This window comes from Mesoplodon densirostris, chromosome 3, assembly GCF_025265405.1.
Source record: "Mesoplodon densirostris isolate mMesDen1 chromosome 3, mMesDen1 primary haplotype, whole genome shotgun sequence".
NCBI lineage: Eukaryota > Metazoa > Chordata > Mammalia > Artiodactyla > Ziphiidae > Mesoplodon > Mesoplodon densirostris.
The window spans coordinates 34,620,823-34,646,468 of NC_082663.1; the positions used below are offsets into that span (position 1 = coordinate 34,620,823).

At 37.8% G+C, this 25,646-nt stretch overlaps 1 protein-coding gene across 3 annotated transcripts in view; it reads right to left on the reverse strand.

Moving 5' to 3' along the window:
- Positions 1-602: 602 nt before the first annotated feature.
- Positions 603-25,646, reverse strand: part of TTC33 (tetratricopeptide repeat domain 33) — a 32,935-nt gene continuing 7,891 nt past the window's right edge. For all 3 annotated transcript variants that reach the window (XM_060092839.1, XM_060092838.1, XM_060092840.1), the window contains exons 3-5: positions 7,768-7,849; positions 5,832-5,963; positions 603-2,628 (exon numbers count right to left, since the gene is read on the reverse strand). In XM_060092839.1, coding sequence (XP_059948822.1) covers positions 2,275-2,628; positions 5,832-5,963; positions 7,768-7,849 — 568 coding nt within the window. In that variant the 3' untranslated portion in view covers positions 603-2,274. The remainder of the gene's footprint in view (positions 2,629-5,831; positions 5,964-7,767; positions 7,850-25,646) is intronic.

A 25,646-nucleotide genomic window follows, 5' to 3' on the forward strand; every position in this document is an offset into this window, starting at 1 on the left:
CATCCTTATAAAATAATGTATGCATTCTTCTCTTCACACACAGAAGAGTGTTAGCTAAGCACCTTTTGGGGCCTGAAGAAATGAGGTGCCTTCCTTCTGTATAATTCACTATTTCTTTCTCTCCTCCGTCTTGCATCTAAACCATCTTATGTCTTATCTCTGTGTAAGGAAGAGACAAACCTGGCCTACTGATGTCAATACAGAGGAAACGCTAGGTTCATAAACAGAATTTAGTGGCTACATGCACTCCATCCTGGGTCTTGCTTCTTTTGGGTTGAGGTATAGACCTTACACCAAGAAGAGTCCTTGACTGAAAGCCATCTGTCCTGCAGTATCAGAAGTAGTGACTTCTCACTTTCACGAAAGGAAAAGATTACAAAGAAGTTCTCCTCCTTTCTTAAAATCAGAAGAAGGTGAGGTTAAATAAAACCAATTCAAGTTCTTCATAGAAACAGCTAGCACTTACTGAGTACTTCATACACAAGACACCGTACAAGGTGCCTTACATATTTTATTTTCACATAAGAAATGAATTAAATAAATCAATGTAAGTTTTCAAAAGCTAACAAAACAAAATAATAGGCAAACCTTTAGATGCAGAAAAAACCTATTTATTCACAAATTATACAATAAACATCCATTACTCAAAACAACGTACAAAATAGTAAGTGCTCACTTCTCTAGATACCCAACTATCTGCCCTTTGAGAATATGCCTTATTAAACAAAATAAAATATAATTAATATTTGTTTTTTGGATCTTTCTAAAACTAACTTCTTTAACCAGAGCTAACTTTCTGATACAACTTTGGGGAAAAAATATAATACTTTCCAAGGCAAGTGCTGGCTTCTCCAACTCTGAAAGAAAGAGGTAAGCATTCCACTAAAAGAAATGTTTTTAAATCATCTCAGAAAAATGTACACTATTACATGTGCATGCCCTCAGAGGGTAAGGTGAGATTCTTTAAAATAACTTACTTCCTCTCTAACAAGGATAAAATTAATTTTAAACCAATAATAGCTTCCTGAGTTTCAGAAGTAACAGTACACAGCAGTTCTACTGTACTAACATACATGTGGCATGAAAATAATAATTAATATTCACAATGACAGTATTGACTTGTGGATGTGACTGTGGCCTTTCAATGAAATATATTCTGCAACATATCCTTTCTTCTCATGGGACTGAACCATAAATCACATTTCAGTTTCTATGTGTGTTGTGCCTAAGGTATTCATTCATTGGCACTTTAATAAATCTCTACTTTTTTTTTTCTCCAATTTTGAGAAAGGTATAATTTAGCTATTTAAAACTGTGATTGTTTCTCATTTCACTGAATAGTTCCAGAAAAGTTAACTAGAAAAGGAATTCCAAACTATCAGCTGGAAAGTTATATCAAGAGATGTTATTTTCAAGGGTTTTAATCTTGTAAAAATAAGGAAAAGAAAATAACTGCTTTTGACTGGGACAACAGCAGTGCAATTTGTTATAATGTATCTATAAGAGCCATTCATTTTAAAAAATGCACATCTTAAAAATGACTCACTTGGTGCTAAGGACTACTCTATCTACTTTAATAATTTAAAAAATAAAACCATGATTCTGACATTTATCAGTATTTCACACATCTAACAAATACTGAAACTAGCAACTACCATTGTTATAAATAATTATAAAGTCAAAACAAAAGCACAAATCAGAATTAAGAGAAACTTCAGAAAATATTCAGAATGTACAGATTTGTATGCATTTTCAGTCAAACTTTCAAGGATCCCACATATAACCAAATGACAACTCTGAATCAAAATGAATGTCCAAAAGATTCAAGCTTTGTGACAGACTTACTCTAATGAAAGAAGAGAAAAAGAAGAGTGAATAGTAACAGCAGTGTATCTCTAGCAGGGAAAGAAGCCTACTTCCTTTATTATAAAAGCCAACAAGTCAATATTTTAATAACACTGGCCATCAAGTTATTCACTATTTGAGAATTTCCTTTTCAACTTGTATCTTTAAAATGCATTCACTTATATATTTGGATTAAATTAAGCTTATTAATCAAAAAACCACTGTACTCAGAATTTTAATCTTAAGAAGCTGAAATCATAGCTTATCAAAGCAGAGTCCAAACACTACACAATAATTCTTCCATTTAGTTTTTATATGCCTCATCTGAAACACTTATTTTACAAACAGGAGTTTTGCCCTGTTTCTCTAAATGCCCCAATGGCTAAAATTTAGGTGGCAAAGATAGATTCAAATGATTCCTGCTAAGCTTCATCGGGCTTTGATAAAAACAGAGCCATCTGGTGGAGCAGCACCATCTTCCTTCTCAGTCACAGTCTCTACAGTCCCAGAAGCCGACACAATAACCATTGTTTTATTTGCTTCAACTGTCTTCTGTTTTTCAGCAATAGCTGCACAAACAGCTACAATCTCCTCACTTTCAAAGTCATACTCAGGAATTGACTTTGGTGAGAAATGTGTTACCTCTGCTGGTGCTTCACTTTGTTTAATCCTCTGTGCTACCTTCTGCTGCTCCTGGAGCGTTCTTGCCCAAGAAAGGTCTTCTTTCCATATTTCAGGGTTCATTGGATAGATGTGAAGGGCTACTTGAAAACTTCGAATTGCCTAGGGAGGAGAAAAGGTCAGACTTTTTTGTTTGCTTAGTTTTAAAAAAGGAGTGTATTTAATATAATCCACAATATCCATCTCTCTCTCTCTCTCTTTTTTTTCCTTAATGTATTAGAATGTAAAGATGGAAGTTAGAGCTGTTCTCTACCCACTAGATGATGGTTACAGTAAAAAAAAAAAAAGAGTCAAAGAGTGTAAAAGAAAGTGGCTGACAAATTGTTGATGAGGACTAGAAGTCTATTAAAACAGAAGTACTGATATTATGGCTCAAAACAAGGCAAATGCATTGTTCAGCTTCTGCAGATCAGCAAATATATAAATCTGGCAATTTCCTGGGCTAACCCATGATCAGAAAGGTACCAGGAATGCATATCTTTGAAGCCAAGAGTTTAGATCATAATAAAGATAACATGTCTTGAATGTCACAGGAGACAAAGAAGGACATTATATAATGATAAAAGTGTCAATTCACCAGAAAAATATAATGATTATAAATATATATGCACCCAACATCAGAACATTGAAGTATATAAAGTAAACACTGACAGAACTGAAGGGAGAAACAGACAGCAATAAAGTACTAGTAGGAGACTTCAACACCCCACTTTCAATAATGGATAGAACATTCAGACAGAAGATCAATAAGGAAACAGAAGATCTGAACAACACTATAGACCAAAGGGACCTAACAGACGTATATAGAATGATTCATACAACAGCAGCAAAATACACATTATTCTCAAGAACACACAGAACATTTCCAGGATAGATCACATCTTAGGTCACAAAACAAGTCTTAAATTTAAGAAGACATACCAAGTATCTTTTCTGACTACAATGGAATAAAACTAGAAATCAACAGCAGAAGGAAACTGGAAAAACTTACAGATACATGGAAATAAAACAGCACACTCTTGAACAACCAGTGAGTCAAAGAAGAAATCAAAAGAGAAATTAAAACATACCTTGAGACAAAAATTAAAATGTAACATCCTGATATTATAGGATACAGCAAGCAAAACTAAGTGGAAGTTTATAATGATAAATGCCTATGTTAAAAAAAAGAAAAGATCTCAAGGAAAAAAACCTAACTTTATACCTCAAAGAATTAGAAAATGAAAAACAAACTAAGCCTATGAACATTTTCCAACATACACACCCAGCTCCGCATAAAAATCTAAATACTCATAGATGTATTGCAGTTCAACTACTGACTTTTAATTTACTGCCTGTTCTATTTACCCATATATTTTCTTATGTTTTTGTCCATATGTATATGTAGAAAGAACTGTGAGATGTTAGAAATTTTAGCTTGTTTTCAATATATTTTTTACAGTATTCCCTTCATTATGACAATGAGTAAAGTTATTTTTTTAACCATTCTAGTATTTCAAAAGAACAGCTTAAGTTTATATAAAAATTACAAATTTGGATTTTTTTCAAGTAGAGCCCTAAAACTGTATTAAATGGGGGAAAAAACACTTTTAATTACAAGAATTTCACAATATAAATAGAAAGAAATGTATCAAGCGGAAAAAATAACAGTTGAACAACTGGTACTCCTATTTTAAAAACTTAAAATATTGAATAATTTTACTTTTATTGGTTTATTCAAAGTATCTCTGTTGTCTCACCTGCAGTTTATTTTCTTTCTTTATAGGACAATCTTTGCTAAACATTATGTCCTAGAGATTTTTCCCATTCCCATTACTTACAAGCAAAACAGATAATGATTTGTAAGTTTTTAGTAAAGGAGAAATGGGTAAAAAGTATCATAGGATAGACTTTTGTTTTGCTGTTAACCTGTTAGAAAACTAAATTCCTTGAATTTCTTTTTCCAACTCTGATATGATTTAAGTCTTCAGATGAAAAAGAGGAAAGATGACTATGTTAAATGGCAAGGAAAGAAAACAACCTTTGGTTTAACTTGTTTCCATCACTGTGAATTTTATTTCAGATTATCATTTTTAAGTTACTTTACTTTAAGCAATCCTTTTCTCATCAAAATTCCTTACGATTTTTGAGAATTTGACAAATACCTTCTTTGGTAATTAGAAATAATGATATATTTACAAGAGTACCAGAAAATCTAAGTTATCTACAACTGACTAAAGCCATTATTAGTAATGCTAAATTCAGGATTTACCAATAATTTTAGCCTTTAAAGAAACTTCTTTGGGATTTTTTGCTTGTTTTGTTTTTAACTGTAAAAAGCTAATAAAAGCATGAAAAATCTTAATTTTTGATGACAAAGAGCAAATCTGGCACCACTATATTAGATTTACAGAAGTCTTTTAGGAAATTAGCTTTCAGGTATATATAGTTCAGTCAAAAGAAAAACAAAAACAGGACAATGCTCACAGACAATTCTGACCTACCAAGCCTTTGCTACCTACAAGGTATAGTCCAGACAAGGTGAGAAATGCATCAAGTACCAGTTTAGAGTAAATTTACACAATGAGTATTTCATTTTCATAAGCTTATCCCCTTCCCCATTTCTCCCCTCACTAAGCCTAGCAATTTTTCAGTCTGAATATTTATCACCATTACTCTCCCGTATTTCACTTTCTTCCTTCCTCAGCATAATCTTTTAGTGGTTTTTGTCTCCATGGTGATACTAATACCACTTTATCATGTGGTAAATTTTTTTTTTTTTTTTTTTTTTTTTTTGCGGTATGCGGGCCTCTCACTGTTGTGGTCTCTCCCGTTGCGGAGCACAGGCTCCGGACGCGCAGGCTCAGTGGCCATGGCTCACGGGCCCAGCCACTCCGCGGCATGTGGGATCTTCCCGGACCGGGGCACGAACCCGTGTCTCCTGCATCAGCAGGCGGACTCTCAACCACTGCGCCACCAGGGAAGCCCTATAATGTGGTAAATTTAATGATGCAAGGAACTAACCTAAAAGTTGTTTTATATTTAAATAAGGTTTACCAAATGCCTACATTTCATGTTAATATTTTTTTTAATTCCCATGATGTCAAATACCTGAAAAATATTCTGATCCTGATATAATTGATATCTGTAATGGAAAAAGATGTTTGGTTATAACTGATCTGTGTTTATGGGTTAATACCTTTAAAGGGTTATTTGCTATTTACTTTTTGTGTACACTTGATAAATGACTATTTACTTTTTGGTTCAGCTGATGAAAAGCATGTCAAAATAAAATGTAATAATCTGTAATAATCTGACTTACTTACCAAGACTATCTCTCCTAATCCAAGCTGAGCACGTCCCAAAGTTTGCCAAGATTCCCATGAATGTGGATTTCTCTGGACAGCCATTTCCGCAGCATGAACTGCTGGGAACGTTTCATGAAGAGACATTAGGACCTAAAGCCAAAAAAGAAGAAACAAAACCCATCAGTAATATTCATAAATTAGCAAACTAAATACTAGCCAAAAAGAAAAATGGATAATTGTATGTAAACAACTCTTTTCATTTTTAAAAATATATTTTTCGTCTGGAAAATATAACATTTTAGTGGGTTTGACCCCCTTCTCTGCTATTCAGGATTAGAAATTATATTCTTCCTACTTCTGAAATAACTATGAAAAATATAAAGCATTCCCTTTTCAACTGTTGAAACCTACTGTCCATCTGGTCAAAACCAGGTAGTCATATTCTGGCCATGGTGGCTCATAGCTATTTGAACCCCAATTCCCCTTCTATTTATTCTACTTACAATGTGTATTTTTAGGGAACTCCAGGTCCTGCTGTCAAACTAGGTAAATTTAAATTTGTTCAACTACCCATCCTGTCCCTAGTGAACATCTTTCTGCTATAAGAATCATTTAAACACTCCACCAGCTTCCCCACAACTGGGTTCTTCAAATCATACAAATCAGGGAGTTCCAGAACCCTCTACCTCAATTTATGGGAAAGGGCTGGCTTTTATCTATAATATTGTGCCCATCTGCATTTCACAAGATTTGTGACACCATCATTATCAGGTTCCAAATAAAACAACTCATTTCATATAGCTTGCCACGAATCCTATCTTTAATATATACATATTTAAGATTAAAAATTAAAGACTTATCCAAATGAAGGTCCTCACGGCACTCCATTCAGTGGAAATAATTTATTTGGGTTTTTCCTGGATAAACTACAATCAAAGCTGAAAAAGGATGTGCCCTATGTTTGGGATCGTCATCTAAATGATATGCTAGGTGTGTGGATCAAGGCTGAACTGCAACCACTCCCTGCCAGAAGTATGTTTAATTCTCTGTTTGAGATATTAAACATCTTTTGGATAATCTAATACAAGTGCTCAGAGGTTTTCTTTATGAACTTTCTCACAAAATATTAAAACTGTAATTTTAAGTAGAAATGTTATTTTTATAATATTAATAAATTGAGTTTATTCTGACCTTTTGCTATGGACTAGGCCATTTTTAGAGAAATATCATCATCTAGAATCTAATCCATCCTCATTCTGAAGAGACTGAGTTATTGCTAAGTCCACTACAATTAATTTCCAAGGAAAAATAACACATTTCACTCATTTAAGAGATCACCAGTGACTTTTTAAAAGACATCCATCTGCTCATATCTTAAGCAGTTAGGCTGAAATAAAAGTTAGCTTCATTGTGAAGTGTTTTAAACAAACTTCTAATTTGATGCATGAGGAAGAGCCATAAATAATATGGTGACATATGTTTCTCCCAAATAAACTATATTTAAAAAAAAAGAAAATTGGGCTTCCCTGGTGGCGCAGTAGTTAAGAATCCGCCTGCCAATGCAGGGGACACGGGTTTGAGCCCTGGTCCAGGAAGATCCCACATGCCGCTGAGCAACTAAGCCAGTGTGCCTCAACTACTGAGCCTGCGCTCTAGAACCCGAGAACCACAACTACTGAAGCCCGCGTGCCTAGAGCCTGTGCTCCGCTACAAGAAAAGCCACCGCAATGAGAAGCCTGTGCACTGCAACAAAGAGTAGCCCCCGCTCGCCGCAACTAGAGAAAGCCCGTGCGAAGCAATGAAGACCCAATGCAGCCAAAAGTAAATAAATTAAATAAATAATTTTTTAAAAAAAGAAAGAAAATGGGAGGAAATGCTCTTTTGGTTCATCACCGCTCACCAGACATAGTGAGTGCAATTTCATAATGAAAGGGAAATTCTTCATAATTATTACCTGTGATTTCATCTCATACAGGGTAGCATCATTTGGGGTTAACTGTAGTGCTTCATCCCACTTCTGAATCGCCTCTCGGTATCTATGGTTGTTAAAGTTACATTAATATTATATTTTCAGTACGTCTTTGAGAGTACATGACCAAATTTAAAAATCAGAAAATAAGGAATAATTGTTTACCAAGAAATAGCTCTGTTCAAGAACTGATAATGGTGATGTTACAAAAGCAGGAAAATTTAAGACATGAAGGGAAAGGACAGCAAAAGAGAAAAAAGCAAAACCTAAATAAAAAAGACTTTTGAAATTTTTCAAGATTTTATTTTCTGGCCTAAGAAATCACCACCAGAATTTCTTTTTTTCACCAACCTCAATGTCTGCATGTGTTGTCACTCATTTCAGATGTATTACAAAGGATTTCTCTCAAGAACTTATAATCTAATTACAAACCTTGGCTCTACTGCAGCAATCTAGCTGACAGAGGTGACAATTTAAGATGTTGCCAGGTCATTCTGTAAAGATTCTTCAGTTTTAAGATTTTTTGTCTATAAGCTCCAAGAACACAGGGACCATGTCTTATTTATCACTATCAATAAATGGTAAGTTTATAAGATATGGGTCACATGAATGAAAAACAGTATGAAGACAGTGATTTCCACTATCATCTTTTCACTGATGTTCTCCCAGTCACAACTCTCTTCTGAGCTAACACCTCTACCTAGATTCCCTACAGACATCTCAAACTGAATATGCCCCAAACTGATCTTAGCATACTCCATACCAAATCTGCAGAAGCACAGTAGCACTTTTGTTTTTTAATAAAATTAAGGACTGACTAAGTCCTGCATATTATCCAAAGCAGTCACCTTCACAGCATCCTTCCCAAGCAGTTAACTCATGTATACCTGATTATTTCTAGGAGGACAAAGTTCAAATTACTAGAATATTCTTCATTATAATGAGCTGAAACTTTCTATCCTGTACCTTCCCCTCAATACTACTCATTCTCCCTTCTAGAGCTAAACAGAAAATATATAATCCACCAGTTTTCATTCCTGGCTACATACAGATGATCTAGGGAGGTTTTGGAGGGGAAAAAAATACACGTGCGTGCACACACACACACGCATACACACACACGTATATGCTGGTCCCTGTCTCAGATCAATGAAAACAAATCCTTGGAGTAGGGCCCAGGCATCTGTATTTTTTAAAGTTCCCCAAGTTATGCTAATAAAAACCAGAGTTCAGAACCACTGATAAGACCTCTCCTGTGATATTAAGCCCTATCATGTACTGTCTTCTCTTAAATCTCTTCTTGCTACCCTTCCTTTCCTCTATGTATTCTAGTGTATAATTTCCTACCTTCTTTGTGAAGATCCAAACCAAACATAACAACCAAAATGTGGGCTAACCTGCACTGATTATTATTTAAGCAAGGAGCAGAAAACTAAAGAAATAAAGATAGAATCTGGTAGAAAATACAAAGCTGAAAAACATAAGAAAGTACATTCTCTATCTCTGCTTCCACCTTGCTACAGCACTCCTTTACTAGTAAATAATACAAATGGCAATACCATTTCCAGGGTCCTGTGCCACCATGGCACACGGCAAAAGGGCGGCAGCTATCTTAGAATAATTTTGCCACACTGCCAACTCCATGGCTAGCAGCAGGGGTGAGGGTGGACAGTGCGCACAAGTGCACTACAGAAAGCCTGCCTTAACCGCCACATGGGTTGTAGCAATTGCTACTGTTATTCTGTAGCAGCAGGATAAGGTATCAGTATAACAATAAGCTGAAGATTCACCCCACAATGGCTGGCAGTCTTTGTTTCTAGACAAACCACATCTGAATACCTAGAAATGATTATCAGAACCACTGTTAATATCTTCTTCCCTAACAGGGGTCCCTGCTGAGCCCCGAGGGGGTATTTGCTTGAAGACTGTTTAACTCTGGGTGAAAGACTACTCAAATTTTAGGAACTACCAATGATCTAAAGACAGAGAGACCATTATTCACCTCATTTTTATGATGTGCTACCACAATGCTGTATGTTTTCCCCTGTCTCTGCCTGCAACAGACCTATGCTTAGGACACAAATCAAATCTTTAAGAGCTTCTGGGCTTCCCTGGTGGCACAGTGGTTGAGAGTCTGCCTGCCGATGCAGGGGACACGGGTTCGTGTCCTGGTCCGGGAATGATCCCACATGCCGCGGAGAGGCTGGGCCCATGAGCCGTGGCCGCTGAGCCTGCGCGTCCGAAGCCTGTGTTCCGGAACGGGAGAGGCCACAACAGTGAGAGGCCCGTGTACCGCAAAAAAAAAAAAAAAAAAAAAAAAAAAAGCTTCACTAAGTGAAAATTACTTCTCTATCAAGGATTTTGCCAAACTCAAGCACCTGTCTAGAGCCAGGGTCCCCCAAGTGGGAAGTAATAGTGGAGACATGCCGTCTCACTGGTCACTGTCCTTCAGTGCTCCTCCTTCCATCTCACTCAGAGATCCTTTTGGAGTGCACCATGCATTGCTCTGCTTTCCACAGGCCCTGGCACTTCTGTGCAGAGTCAGGCTATACCCACTAGCCTGGCCTGCACAGGCTTGAGTGGCTGGCACACAATTCTCCACACAAACTCTGCTTAGCTAAACGTTGGCTAAACCACTGTGTCCCACCGTTACTTTCTAGTTACCCTGCATGGGAACCTGAGGCTCACAATTATTTTTAAATAATTGTCATGTCAGTGTTAGCTTAGACCCACCAAATGCACTTCAAAGTAAGACATTTAAGTATCTTTTCAGGTACCATTAAAATTCTTTGTTTATGAATTCCAATTATTCTATTAAAATACCATTAACTCTACAGAATTAATTAACTAGCTCCTTCTGTAGCATCACCACCTATCAGGTCACACTGCTTGGATTCATGTACTAATGCCTAAAGGGGCCCATTCTTAGTCTTTTCTTTCCCAGACCCTTCAGATAAAGCAGCTTCCTTTAAGCCAGAGGTCCCTCTTAAAAAGGATGGAGAGAAAAGATACAAGGACTTCACCTGGTATTGCACTTAGCAAAAAAAAAGAAAGACACAGAGAAGGAAAGAGAAGGTCTGAACTTTACTGGCAGACTCTTAAACAGGGATAAAAACCACAGCTTGCAGAGAGGAGGAAAAGGGAAGGAGGAGGAAGACAGGGCCTGCAGATTACAATGGACCTCTTCCTTCCTTGATCTGCACATGTACATCTTTTAAGGCAGCTAAGACAGCAAATGTGTGCTGGCAACTATAAATTGCACTCGTGGCTTATATTGGTATTCAGTATTTTTTTAAACAAAAAGTATTCTTAAATCAGGTCTTCCTTATATTCTTTTTTTATTTTATTTTATTTTTTCTTTTTGCGGTATGCGGGCCTCTCACTGTTGTGGCCTCTCCCGTTGCGGAGCACAGGCTCCGGATGCGCAGGCCCAGCGGCCATGGCTCACGGGCCCAGCCGCTCCGCGGCATATGGGATCCTCCCAGACCGGGGCACGAACCCGTATCCCCTGCATCGGCAGGCGGACTCTTAACCACTGCGCCACCAGGGAGGCCCCTTCCTTATATTCTTTACCTGAGTAAATGATACCTGTTTTGATATAAAAAAATTTTCCCTGGGTATACAAATAGAGAAGAACCAGGTAACAGAGGAAAGTAGGCGAGGGTATGTGCGCACGTGCACGCACACACACACACAGACACACACAGAAATTAAAGACACAATTTCACCACCCAAAGATCATAACCAAAGTTAATACAGTTAACATTTTATTGTATACCCTTCCAGTATATTTTAATATAACGTATATAACACATACACAAAACATCTTCTCAGGTCCTGAAATAATCAAATGCTTCCCTCTACAGCATAATACTTAAAGACTGATTACTACTGTTCCAAATGGATCCTCCCTTGTTAGATATTGAAAGTAACCCTTTGGTATAAACTTCCAGTTATAAGATGAATAAGTTCTAGAGACATAATGCACAGCATGGTGTGGTCACTCTAGTTAACAGGACTGTATCACATACTTGAAAGTTGCTAAGAGAGTAGATCTTAAATGTTCTCACCACACACAAACAAAGTAATTTCATGAGGTGATGGATGTGTTAATTAACCTTACTGTGGGAATCATTTTGAAAAATATACATGTTCAAATCATCACATTGTACACCTTAAACTTACACAGTGTTATATATCAATTATATCTCAATAAAGCTGGAAAAAAGTTACCCTTTGGCCATTACAATTCTCTTTTGGAAGAAAGTGTGCCACGAATAATAATTATTAAAGAAGAAAAAATGTATTTTGGAGGTCAAACAGAATACACATATTATATTTGATGTCAAGCTGACTGGAAATGAGATCACCTTAGAAGGAAGGTTGTATAACTCAAGATATCACTCACACTGATTTCTTTCAATTAAGAAAAAAAGCCACTGAGGGAAAAATAAGTATTATATTTACTCGTCTATACAACTCCCCTTCAGATTTTCTATTAATATGCCAGATGCACAAGGGACAGTTCCAGGTTGGTTTAGTTATCAGAATTAGCAATCTCTAAACTAATCAAGAATTCAAATGACACTAGTACTTTTTAAGTATAAAAAGATTATATCTAAAATACAAATCATATTCAGGTTGTTTAATCCTCTGAAACTAGCCTAGGTGTTTAACAATTAGAAGTATAATTTTAAAATTTTGGTCGTATAGAAAAAAGGGGAAATCCTTATAGTGAAAAACAAATACAGCAGCAGCCTCTCATATATTCTCTCCTCAATCTAGTATCCAAAATATATGCAGGTGCACGCACACACACACACAAACATACACTTAAAAGCTCTACTTGAAATGAACAACTACTCTTAAACTACTGTAAACAATAAGAGGACATGTACAGGAACACTATTTTCAAAACCTTTGTAAGGGACAAAAAACTTTTCCTTCAACAACTTAAACATAAAAATAAACCTCTAAACAAATGCTGATGAAGGAAAGTTCTTAACGGGGAGAAAAAACAGCTAATAAATGCAGGAGAAATATTAGAATTTTAAAAATCATCACTTATGAAATAATGGATCTAGATGGATCTAAATGATGACCATCAGTGGATGCTAAAATCATTAGGGAAAAGATTGATGTAGAACTGTACAATGGAAGATAAGGCTGATATTCCCCTGAATGCTGTAACTGATCTTAGCATCACTAAAGGGACACCCAGATATTATATATATCATGATGTGATGCAACAGAAAGTAAACAACACCATGAATATTCTAGCAAAAAAACCCTGAACTTCAATTATAGCTGCCTGACTTAACTTTATTTAGAAAAATAGATGGCATACAAAGTTTGATCCACTAACTGTATGTAGTCTCAGACCCAGCTCTAAATTGAAAGAGACTAAAAACACCTAACAACAGGTAACGACGTATGAGTCTTGACTGGATCTTCAGCCCAAAAATCAGCTATAAAAAACATTTTATGGACAACTGCGAAACTAAATACGTATGAGATACTAAAAAATATTAGGAAATTATTGTTGTCTTACATGCTAGTTATATTATGGTTATTTTGGAATTGTCCTTATTGATAGAAAATTCATATAGAAGTTTTCAGGGATAAGCTTTCATGATGTCTGTAACTTATTATCAAATGGTTCATAAAACATATACAGAGAAAGCAAATATGTCAAGATAACAATGCTGAATCTAGGTGGTGGGTAAACAGATGTTCACTGTAATTTTCAACTTTTTTGTATGTTTCAAAATTTTCACAATAAAAAGTTAGAAAACAGTTTTTAATGGAAAGTTATAAGCATGTCCCCTATCTTTCTACATACACACATGTACACAATCATTAAAAGCCAAGTTTGCTGCTTGATAACAATATACTCAAAAACAAAAAGGGAAAAAAAGTAAACTATGTTTTTTTAAATGCACATCCAGTTTGATCTAGCAATTTCATTTCTATAAATCTTTCTTGGACTGACCTGTATGTGTGCACACTTATATCTTTGAAAGGATACCCACTATATCATTTGTAAAAATTAAAGATGAAAACGTTCTTTTTCAAAAGAGGTAAGGTTAAATACATTTTAGAACATCATATAATGAAATACAAGTATCCCTTCATATCCAAATCTTTCTGTTTTCTGATTTCAGATAGTAAGAGTCTGGATAGTAAGAGACCTACGACACAGCCATGAAAAAAAAAAAAAAAAAAAGGAATTTCCCTATGGCACAGTGGTTGAGAATCTGCCTGCCAATGCAGGGGACACAGGTTCAATCCCTGGTCCAGGAAGATCCCACATGCCGTGGAGCAACTAAGCCCGTTCACCACAACTACTGAGCCTGCACTCTACAGCCCATGCACCACAACTACTGAAGCCCACGCACCCTAGAGCCCACGTGCCCCAACTACTGAGCCCACACACTGCAACTGCTGGAGCCCACGCACTCTAGGGCCCATGTGCCACAACTACTGAACCTGCGTGCTTCAACTACTGAAGCCTGTGTGCCTAGAGCCCGTGCTCTGCAACAAGAGAAGCCACCGCAATGAGAAGCCCGCACATGGCAACGAAGAGTAGCCCCCGCTCACCACAACTAGAGAAAGCCCATGTGCAGCAACGAAGACCCATACAGCCACCAAAAAAAAAAAAAAAAAAGATCTCTAAGATGTATTAAGTTAAAAAGACAAGGGAGAGAATGGTATATATATTATAGTTAGAATGCTACCATTAATGATGTTTTAAAAGATCTATAGACCCACATGCTTATAAATATAAAGATTATCTTGGCAGGATATCAGGAAACTGGTAACTGTGGCTGCCTCTGGGAAAGTGAAATAATAGGCTAGGGGACAGGAGTAAGGGTAAGACTCTTCACTGTGTATCCTTTGTTATTACTGCATTTGCTTTTTAAAAATCATGAGTATATTTCATTGCCTTTTTCTTTTCATTAAAAATTTTAATAATAAATTAAACAAACCATGGATCTGGGAAAGATCACTTAAGAAGAGAGTAGATAAGAAAGAGAAAAGATACCAGGGCTGGAGTCTTCAAAATGTGGAGAGAAGCAAAGAAGGAAGGACCAGCAAAGATGACTGAGAAGCAGAGAAAGAAAGGAAGGAGAAAATTCAGGAGTGTGTATGATTTTATAGAAACCAAGAGAGAAGTCTGTCACGGAGACAGTGACGAGTTGTAATGAATACTTCAGAAAGCTCTAATATCATGCAGGTCATTGGTGATACTGACCAAAACAGTATTGTTGGAATGATGGGAATGGAAGCCAGACTGAATAGTGAAGTGGAAGTAAAAAAGTAGGGACAATGAATGACTCACTTGGGAAGTTTTTCTGTGAATACCAACGAGAGAAATGAGAAGATCACGCATATAAGAATATAAGATCAAGAGGTGATTTACAGGGACTTCCCTGGTGGCACAGTGGTTAAGAATCCACCTGCCAATGCAGGGGACCTGGGTTTGAGCCGTGGTCCAGGAAGATCCCACATGCCAAGGAGCAACTAAACCCATGTGGCCACAACTACTGAGCCTGTGCTCTAAAGCCCGCGAGCCACAACTACTGAGCCCACGTGCTACAACTACTGAAGCCTGTGCACCTAGAGCTGGTGCTCTGCACAAGAGAAGCCACCGCAATGAGAAGCCTGAGCCACAACGAAGAGCAGCCCCCGCTCGCCACAACTGGAGAAAGCCCGCACGCAGAGACGAAGACCCAACACAGCCAAAAATAAATAAATAAATATTTTTTTTTAAAAAAAAGAGGTGATTGACATATCTCAAACACAATGTGTTTAAACTGAACTCACCATCATCTCCTACTCCAAATTTACTCTACCCGTATATCCCTGACTTAAAGAACAGCACCACCGAGGCATTAAGAAAATCCTGAAGCCATTCTTGACTATACTTTTCCCTGCTCTAGGTGACATTAGTCTTCAATTCTCTAATTCAATTTCTTTAATCCACTGTCACTGCTACTAGTGTAGGTCCTCAGCCTTCCAGGATGGTCAAAAATTCAATAAACCAGTCTTCCTGAGATCAGTCTTGCCTGACTCCAATCCATTTTCTACTCTATCTCAGAAAAAAATTTCCAAAACATAGTTTTGATGAGTTCACCTACTGATAAAAATATTTCAATAGCTCCGGGTTACCTTCAAGACACTCAAGTTCAGGCCTCTTAAATTTCACTAGACATCCAACAGACACGTCTCGGCCCCAAATCCCCATTGTCCTCTAGACGCGCCTTTCACTGACGCTGTGCATTATGCTCCTTCCAGTTCTACTGAACTATTTCCGATACTCCAAAGGGAGAGATTTTCTCTGGCCTCTTGTTGGCTTTGCACATGCAGACTCCTACCACTGGAACATTGTTCTGCTCCTTCTTCAGCTAATTTCCATTTACCTTTTATGACTGTTCTGATGCTATCTCCTCCCAAAAATTTTGTAAAACACGCTTTAATTCTTCCATTCCCCCATTTAGTTAAACGCCCTCCTTTTATATCATCCAAGGAACTCTCTAAAACTGTACTCTTTACTCCATATCAAAAGAGCTTCCCTCTTTGTGTTGCCCCCCAAAAGATGCTTATCTAATATTTTCTTTGTGGCATCAATGCCTAACAAAAGCACTAAATAAATGTTCAGTGAGTAAAAATAGATATATTAATATACTAAGTTAATTTGAGTGAGGGGAGAAGAATATGAAACAACAAATGACAAATGATGTTGAACATAATTTTATCTTTGCTGAATCACACTTCTAGATTTTATGCAGCTCTAAAGTAAATTTTAATTACTTGTCCTGATTATTTAAATTCTTGGCAAAAGAAAAGTTGCATACACGAAAACACTGCTAAACTCAAAAGCTTTATTCTAGATATAACTGATTCCCATTCCCAGTAGTTTTGTTCTATAAAGTCACCATAAAGACTGAATTAATGAATACTGAATCATTGGTTCTAAGGTTAAGTTCCAGCAAGCCTCTGGTCACATTTTTATCAACTGATTAACATATAACCCTGTTTTATGTCCGTTTCTGTTTAAAGACATCTTTAATATACATTGCTGATTCACTAACACTGAACTCGTGGCCAGCAGCACTGTAACTCAGGCCTGGATGAAGCTTACCCAACACGCGTATTTTCTCCATATGGCACATCACAGCCTTCTTGGGCTTAACAACACTAGACAGCACTTCTGCGCTACACTTCGGGGCCTTTTTAAACAGCAAAATCATCAAGAAAAGGCAAAAAAAAAAAGTGGAAAACATAACACTAAATAGACCACAGAGAGTACGCTTGTTTTCACTATGAGAGGTAAAACACAAAGGCAGAGGGAGCACTGCCTTGTTTGACTCAGCTGGGAACTCAGATGGGAAAGCACCATGAGTACTGATTTTGGTGTTGCAAATACATTGTACTGAGTAAGTGAACTCACAAATCCAAAATCCGTGAATGAGGACTGACTGTATTTAAGAAGAAATGTTAGAGCATTTTTGTCAATGTCAAATAAATTATAACTAAACATATTGATCACCACTTTCCACTAATATCATGATAGACTTCTATCATACAATTTTATGGGGCTTCCCTGGTGGCGCAGTGGTTGAGAGTCCGCCTGCCGATGCAGGGAACACGGGTTCGTGCCCCGGTCCGGGAAGATCCCACATGCTGCAGAGTGGCTAGGCCCGTGACCCATGGCCGCTGAGCCTGCGTGTCCGGATCCTGTGCTCCACAGTGGGAGAGGACACAACAGTGAGAGGCCCGCATACCGCAAAAAAAAAAAAAAAAAAAAAACAATTTTATGTGCTCATGTGGAAATACCAAAACAAATTTAAAAGCTATTCCTATACAGCTACATTTCAGTAAATCAGCAGCTAATATATGATTCATCATTTTATTTCCTTACTGAAAACTATATCGTCAGGAACATTAAAGGGGACTTCCCTAGTGGTCCAGTGGTAAAGAATCTGCCTTACAATGCAGGGGATGCAGGTTCGAACCCTGGTCAGGGAACTAGGATTCCACATGCTGCGGGGCAACTAAGCCCACATGCCACAACTACTGAGCTTGCGCCCCTCAATTGGAGCCCACGTGCCGCAAACTACAGAGCCCACACGCCCTGGAACCTGCATGCCACAGTTACAGAGCCCAGGCACCCTAGAGCCCACACACCACAACTAGAGAGAAGCCGGAGCACCACAACGAAGAGCCCCCGCACTGCTACGAAAGATGCTGCATGCCTCAACGAAGATCCTGTGTGCTGCAACTAAGACCCGACACAGCCAAAAATAAATAAATAAAAATTAATTAATTAATTAATAATAAATAAATCTTTAAAAAAGTTTTTAAAAGAACATTACAGTTTTCACCTTATTTTATATTGTTTTCTAACATTTATAATCATTGTTTCCCCAAAATGTTTAACGATAGAAATAACTTTTCTGGCTTAGTTTAGATTTTGTTATTGTAAGTTCAGTATATAATATTTGAAATTAAAGTTTAGTTTGCTTCCTTGATTTTGTGGGAGCTTTCACAGAGAAATTATAATGATGTTGAAATTTGTTGAGATTTGACTGAAAATTGTGTGACTTCCAATGTAGGTAGATCAGGTTCCAAGTTTTAGACAATGGTCAATTCCCTGAATTAAACCAAAAAAAAAAAAAACCCTCCATAAATTACTTTGAATTTTTCTGTCTAGAATTTAGAATAATATTCTGAAGAAAGCAAGGAGAAAATAATGTGCAGTTCCATACAATGAGCATTCATAGTAAGGAACTTAACTTCTCTCAACTTCAGATAGGCTCAGAAAGGAAGAAAAAAAAGAAGCAGAAACAATGAAAGAAAAAAATATACTACCTAATTGCATATTCTCTCAAGACAGTCATATGGAAGGAAAGGGAATGTGAAACAGGAAGAAGTATTGAGATGATGCTGAGACTGGAGTCCCAGTATGTTTTTACTAGGCAAGAGCAAGAGACATGATATAAATATACTTTATTTTATACTAAACTGCTCTGAATTTTAGTCACTATCACTTATTGAAATTACGTGGACACAGGATTAGGTTAAGTCACAAAGTCTACTTTCAGTAATAATTTAAACAATTTACTTACACAAAAGAACAAACATGTCTTTAAAAGTTTCTAATTTATTATAGACAAGAACAAACAATTTACGGCAGATCAATTCACTCTGGAAACAGTAGGAAGGTCCTCTGAAATTACATGGAAGTGCACAAACACTGAATAAAGGTCATTTTCCAAAGCAAACTGAAACAAGAATGCCAACGTCTAACTAGTCCAGGACGTGTCTTAGTTGTTACTGTATTGAAAGCAACTACCCTGTTCTACTCCTTGCTACACTAGGCAATGAGAATTTTCTGAAAAATTTCTAAAAAGTCATCATTTTAATATCCCAATTTTTACTTTAGATACAAAAATCATTTGAAATATTTTACCACCTATATTACTCATTTGTTTAGCATACACATACATGTCACAAAATAAAATTCACCAGGAATTAATTCTAGTATAACTTGGATTAAATAAAAACATTTACAAATAAATCAGTAGTTCCCTTATTTTAATGATAAATATGATAAAATCACAATAAAGGCAAAACAATAAGTAGAACTCCCTTCGCCTGGATGAACTCAATCATTTGTCTTCTTGCTTCCTTGGAGAAGCCTTCTGTGACCCCTTATCTAAATCACTCTGGCTCATGGTACCCGGTTATTTATCTTTGTAAAACTATTTGAAACTTTATATTTATCTCTGTGCTTATTTAAACTAAAAGCTCTATGTAGAAAGTGCAATAGGTATTTTGCTCACCAAAGTATATGCAGCTGTATCAGCTAACACAGGACGAACTGGGACAGTATGGGAGGGGCCCTGACTGGAAAATAGCAGCCACTGCCTAATCCAAAATTTTAAATTCCACAATTAGAAATGTAGTCTTAAGAGTCCTAATGCATTTCAGCATATTTGGAGAATCTAGCAATAAAAATAAAGTATACTTTTGTCCTAAGAAAGATACATTATTTGAGAAATGAGAATTAATCCTAGTGATCACTGAAGAATTTTTAGTCCATAAGATAACTGTAAAAATCCTAAATAAAGGATTAGCAATTAAATCCAGCAACTTGCTAAAGTACAAAATCTGCATGACCATGTAGGGTACACCTCAGAAAAACATTAGAAAAGGTTTCATACGTAATAGATAATGGAGAAAAAAAAGTATATGACACTCAACAATGCTTACTATAATTTAATACCCATTTTTGATTATTTATAGCTATCATCTATAATGTTCTTAACAAAATGTATATACAACATTAAAGAAATTTAGTTCCCTGGTGCTATTATCCACTAAGTATTAATGGTACTACCTCTAAAAGCATTAACTGTGTCACCTAAAAAAACACGTTTGTACTTCTTACGCATATTATAGGTGATTATAAGCTTGTCTCTAAATAATATTTCCAAATGTTATTATAGACACAACATGAAAAACTTTGGAAGTATGTTATGTTCTACCTTCTTTCTCTGGAAAATTTAAATTGTTGCTTCATAATAATCTTTAGACTCATAATTTTCTAACTAATAGCATAGTAGTAAATTCCACAGGATTTAACAGTAGCAAGTCTATGTCTCCCAGTCTTAGCCTATCTGTCCAGTCTTTTTTCTCCCCACCACACCCCTGCTTCACTTAGCTGCGTCTTTGCCCCGTCTCTACTTACATATCACTCCTTTGTTCGTGTGGGTTCCTTCGTGTACAAACATGTGCACATTTAGGTTCCTGTTCCTCCCCCTCCTCACCTAGTCAAAAGCTCTCTCTCCTCTAAGACCAAGTGAAAATCCCCTTTTCTCATGAAGACCATGAGTACCACTTAACTGACCACACAGTCACACTCATATTTCTAAAGTAATTTATGTTTTACAAAGCACTTTCCATACAATTACTTAACATACAATTATTTTCGTAAAAAGTTAATTCACTTAGTGCTCACAAAAAGTCCTATAAGATTGGCATTACTTGTTTTCATTTTACTGATGGAAGAAACAAAAGTAGAGAGCAACTACAGGACTAGTCCAAAGGCACATGGTACTAAGCCTACACAAACCAGGATTTGAAGCTAGCTCTTATAACTACCTGACCAATGCTTTCTCTAACTACCCCAATATTGTTTTCTTTTAATTTTTCTCTAATTCTTCCACGTATTTCTACCTTCTCTTTACTAATGAGTTCAGGGACCAAAGGGTGGATTTGCTTGTATTCTCTACAACACCCAGAACATGACTGGGCACATAGAAGGTGCTAATATCACAGATTCTACCTATCTCATTTGTCCTACCTTCTCCAAGAGAAGTCTTGGAAAGCAGCAGAGGGAAGCATGGAAGACATGAAAAGAGGACAGAAGCTAGCATGCTTACAACACATTAAAAAAAAAAAAAAAAGATGGAAAGACGTAAAAACAAATTCTACCCTAAGACAAAAGTAGCAAACACCTTACTTCTTACTCTGCTTCATCTCACCATTCCACGTACAGAAATTACAAGAAATTCCCAAGACTAGGGGAATAGCAATATGGGTAGAAAGAATCAAGAGATTAGAATTATAGGTACCTTACGACCCTGGGATGTCTAAGGTTTCAGGCATCATTGTGGCTTTTGAGGAAGGGCCTAAAGCCAAGGTCAGCATAGTAATGGTCCATACAGGGAATATTTCAGGCTTTGTGGGCCATACTGTCTCTGACACAACTACTCAATTCTGTTGTAGCACAGAATCAGCCACAGACAATACACAAACAAAAGTACATGTTTGTGTCCCAGTAAAACTTTATTTATAAAAATAGACTAAGGTCTGCCAACACCTGCTCTACTTGGGCCAACCACTGTTAAACTGCTCCATGTGTCACATGCCCTTTTTTCTTTCAGTCCTATTTTCTGCTTAACTCGACCAGGGGCAGTTATCACCCCATGGAGGGCATGTATGGCAATTTATAGAGGACTTTTTGGTTGTCACTAAGACTTGGAAGCACTAGTGGCAGGGGTTCACGGATGTTAACATCCTGCAAGGCAAAAGGCAATCCTGCACAACAAGACACTGTCCTGTCCACAATGCCAAGAGCATTATTCCTAAGAATCAGGCCAGCTCATCCCACCCACTGCCACAAAGCTGCTTATGCACCTAAGTTTAAGTTGTCCCAAAGTACAAAATAAACCAAGAAGTTCAAGATGACACTGACCATCCCTAGTTCTGTTTTCTCTTTTCATTAGGCAGGCATGCAAACATGCCCACACATACAAACACACATGTGCAAATCTGTGCAAAGACACAGATCTGAGGCAAAAAGAAACATGGCCTCTCCCCGTTGCACTGTTTTGGTTTTGAAAACATAGCCACTGCTGTTAGCAGAGGCACTGCCAAATGAAACGTGCTTTGTTCACCAAGGCAGACAAAGGTTTAAAGGAACAACTGAGCTGCTTTCCACTGGCTAAAGAGAAGCAAGAACTGGTGGGCATTTACTTCACTACTGTCGGATTGGTGAATTCCCTCCCCTCCCTCATTTCTCATTTCCTCTTTGATTTACTTCTCCTGGCCTACAAATAAAAGGTGGCACCATCTAGTTCCTCCACTTTTGGATCACAGGAAACTTGGCACCTAATAAATCAATGGTCTCTCGTAAGCTCCAAAGCGTATCTCTTAATTCAACTTTGGTTTGGAACAGACCGAACAGGCATAGCCCTACTGCAGCTGCTCGATAGGAAACATTAAAAGATAAAAACTTGGTTTAAAGTCACTATGGTTAATAAGTGACCAAAGTCTGATTCAGCCAGTTTAAAGACAACCTTAACAGTATGCAACCAAACTAGCACAAAGAAGGAAGCAGAGTGAATAGTTCCAGGGACTGCCCAAGGGTGGGGTGAGATAATACCCTACACTGAGGTAAAGAACAGCTGGTCACAAAGCACCGAGCTGACTTTGTGACCACCTAGAGGAGTGGGATAGGGAGGGTGGGAGGGAGACGCAAGAGGGAGGAACTATGGGGATATATGTATATGTATAGCTGTTGATTCACTTTGTTATATAGCAGAAACTAACACACCATTGTAAAGCAATTATACTCCAGTAAAGATGTTAAAAATTTTTTTTAATAAATTAAAAAAAAAAGAACAGCTGGTGATTAAGCCAAATAAGTCAGCATGCTTATCACAAGATAGAAATATCAAGGTGTTTAGCTACTTTGCTCCCAATTATATTTGTAATTTACTGTAGCATCAAGTTTAATGAGCTAAACAGTTACCAGCTTATTCATTTAATAAATGTTTATTGAGCATCAGAGCAGACTCCTACTCTGGGTCAGGTAGTATTCCAGGTACTGAGGATGCCGCATTCAATAAGATATAAAAGGACCCTACGATTCTTCTAGAGCTTACATTCTAGACAGTGTATGTGTGTGAAGAAGGCACAGAAAGACAACAAACGTAAGTTAAAACATGGTTAAGTGCCATGATGAAAAACACATGGATGGATGTGATAGGGGGTGAATGCATGGTCAGAAAGGGTCTCTCTGGGAAGGCATCTGAGCTGAGAGCTGAATGACAAAAAGCTGCCAGCCAATGGAAAATCTGGAGAAGTTCATTCCAGACAAACGAAGAGCCCAAGGCAGGATCAAACACCCCATTTTTTTGAGGCAAGAAAAGAAAACGAGGGCTTCCCTGGTGGCACAGTGGTTGAGAGCCCGCCTGCCGATGCAGGGGACACGGGTTTGTGCCCCGGTCCGGGAGGATCCCACATGCCGCGGAGCGGCTGGGCCCGTGAGCCATGGACGCTGAGCCTGCGCACCTGGAGCCTGTGCTCCGCAACGGGAGAGACCACAACAGTGAGAGGCCCGCGCACCGCAAAAAAGAAAAAAGAAAAGAAAACGAGCATGGCTATAGAAGAAGGAGGAAGGGGATTGCGAGGCCAGAGAGGTAGTCCAAAGCCATGATCGTGAAACGTAGCCCATAGTTGTGAGTGTGGATTTCACTGTATGAGTGATGAATCCATAAAGTTTCCATGCAACACAGAGACATGAATTGCTTTACATTTTGAAAAGATCAGTCAGGCCCAGGGGAGGAGAACGAACTGTGGGGGTGTAAGAATGAGCACAGAGAGGCCTGTTAGTTAGGAGACTACCAGAGGAATCTAGGTGAGAGCTGACAGTAGATTAGACTAGGATGACAGCCATGAAAACAGAAGGGAGGATAAAAGTGATTTAGAATACATTAAAAAGTAAAATCATCTCAACTGGGATTGGATATGAGGAGTGAAAAAAAGAAAGGAATCCAGGATGATATCTTACCTTGGGTTACCTGGGAAAAAAAGCCTGAGGCCTAAGCTTATAGGCTAACGCTGTGTGGGGAGTAGGATCCAAGGGGGAAAAAAAAGAAAGAAAAGTGCGGCAGGAAGGAGGGAGAATAAATATAAGGCATATGTTAAGCTGACAACAGCTTTAAAACAAACACAGATGATTGTTAATCTTGTAGAACTTCAGAGACAGTATGAAACCTCTTTGTATTGGAAACAGTCCAGTGGCGAAAGGAGGAAAAAGAATTTATCTGCAGCCTCCCTCCCATATCCTGTCTCCCCTAGATCAAAGTCAGCCCCACAAGGCTTTAACCCACTCACACTTCTGGGTGTGTGACCCAGTGCCTCTGAAGCACCTATAGGTCCAACCTGGCCAGTGTCAAGGTGTGATGGTCTTTCATTATCAGTTAGCACCGTACATAGGGACTCTCTGGTCTGTGCTGACAGCAGCAGCTGCCAGGACTTTATGGTAATAAGAATATTTGTAAGAACCTATAATGAAAAATAATCTGAAAAAATATATATATACATAAACTGAATACCTCTGCTGTATTCCTGAAACTAACACAACATTGTAAATCAACTACGCTTCAATTTTAAAAAAACATTTAAAAAAAGAATACCATGAGCTGTCTCAAGAGCAGGGTTTTGGAGTTGAGTGGGGCTTATTAGCTCTGGAATGGCACATAAACCAGCAGAGATGACTCCTGGCTTTTGGGCTTCAGTAACTGGGTAAATGGTGGCACCTTTTATTACTGACATGGGCAAGACTGGAAAGGACAAGATGTTGGGGAGAAAAATCAAAAGTTCAGCTCAGTACATGTTAAGTTTGAGATACTAATTAGACATCCGAGTGGGTATAAAGCAAGCATGGGAGACAGAGGGTCTGGAATTGAGGTGGGAGGACAGCACTGCAGGCTGTAGTGATTGGCATAGAGATGGTACCGAAAGTAAGAGACTACATAGGTTCAAGAAGGACAAGAACGTATATGGAAAAGAAAAAAGTTATTGTCTAAATACTGTGGCCCACTAATAGTTAGAAAATGAAAACGAGCAAAAGAAAACAGCAAGCAAAGAAGATGAACAAGCAGTGGACACTGACACAAAAGGAAACTCATGAGAGTGTGGTGTTGCAGATTAGAGGGCAATATATTTAAGAAGGGAGTGCTCAGCTGTGTGGAATACCAAGAGGCATACTAAATGAGAACCAAGACATGAAGACGGGATTTGACAACATGGAGGTCATCAACAACCTTTAGAAGGGTGGTTTCAGTGGATTAGCGGGGACAGCAACTTGACTGGAATGGACTGAGAGGATGATTCATCAAGAAATGGAGTTTGTTGTGAAGAGGGAGCAAAGAAATGGTAGGCTGTGTGGAGTCAAGGGAAGGTTTTTAAATGGATGCTATCAGGGTATGTCTGTGTACCAGTGAGAGGGAGCCGCGGGGGGTGGGGGGCAATAAGGGGTAGGGGAATAGAAGGCACAAACTATT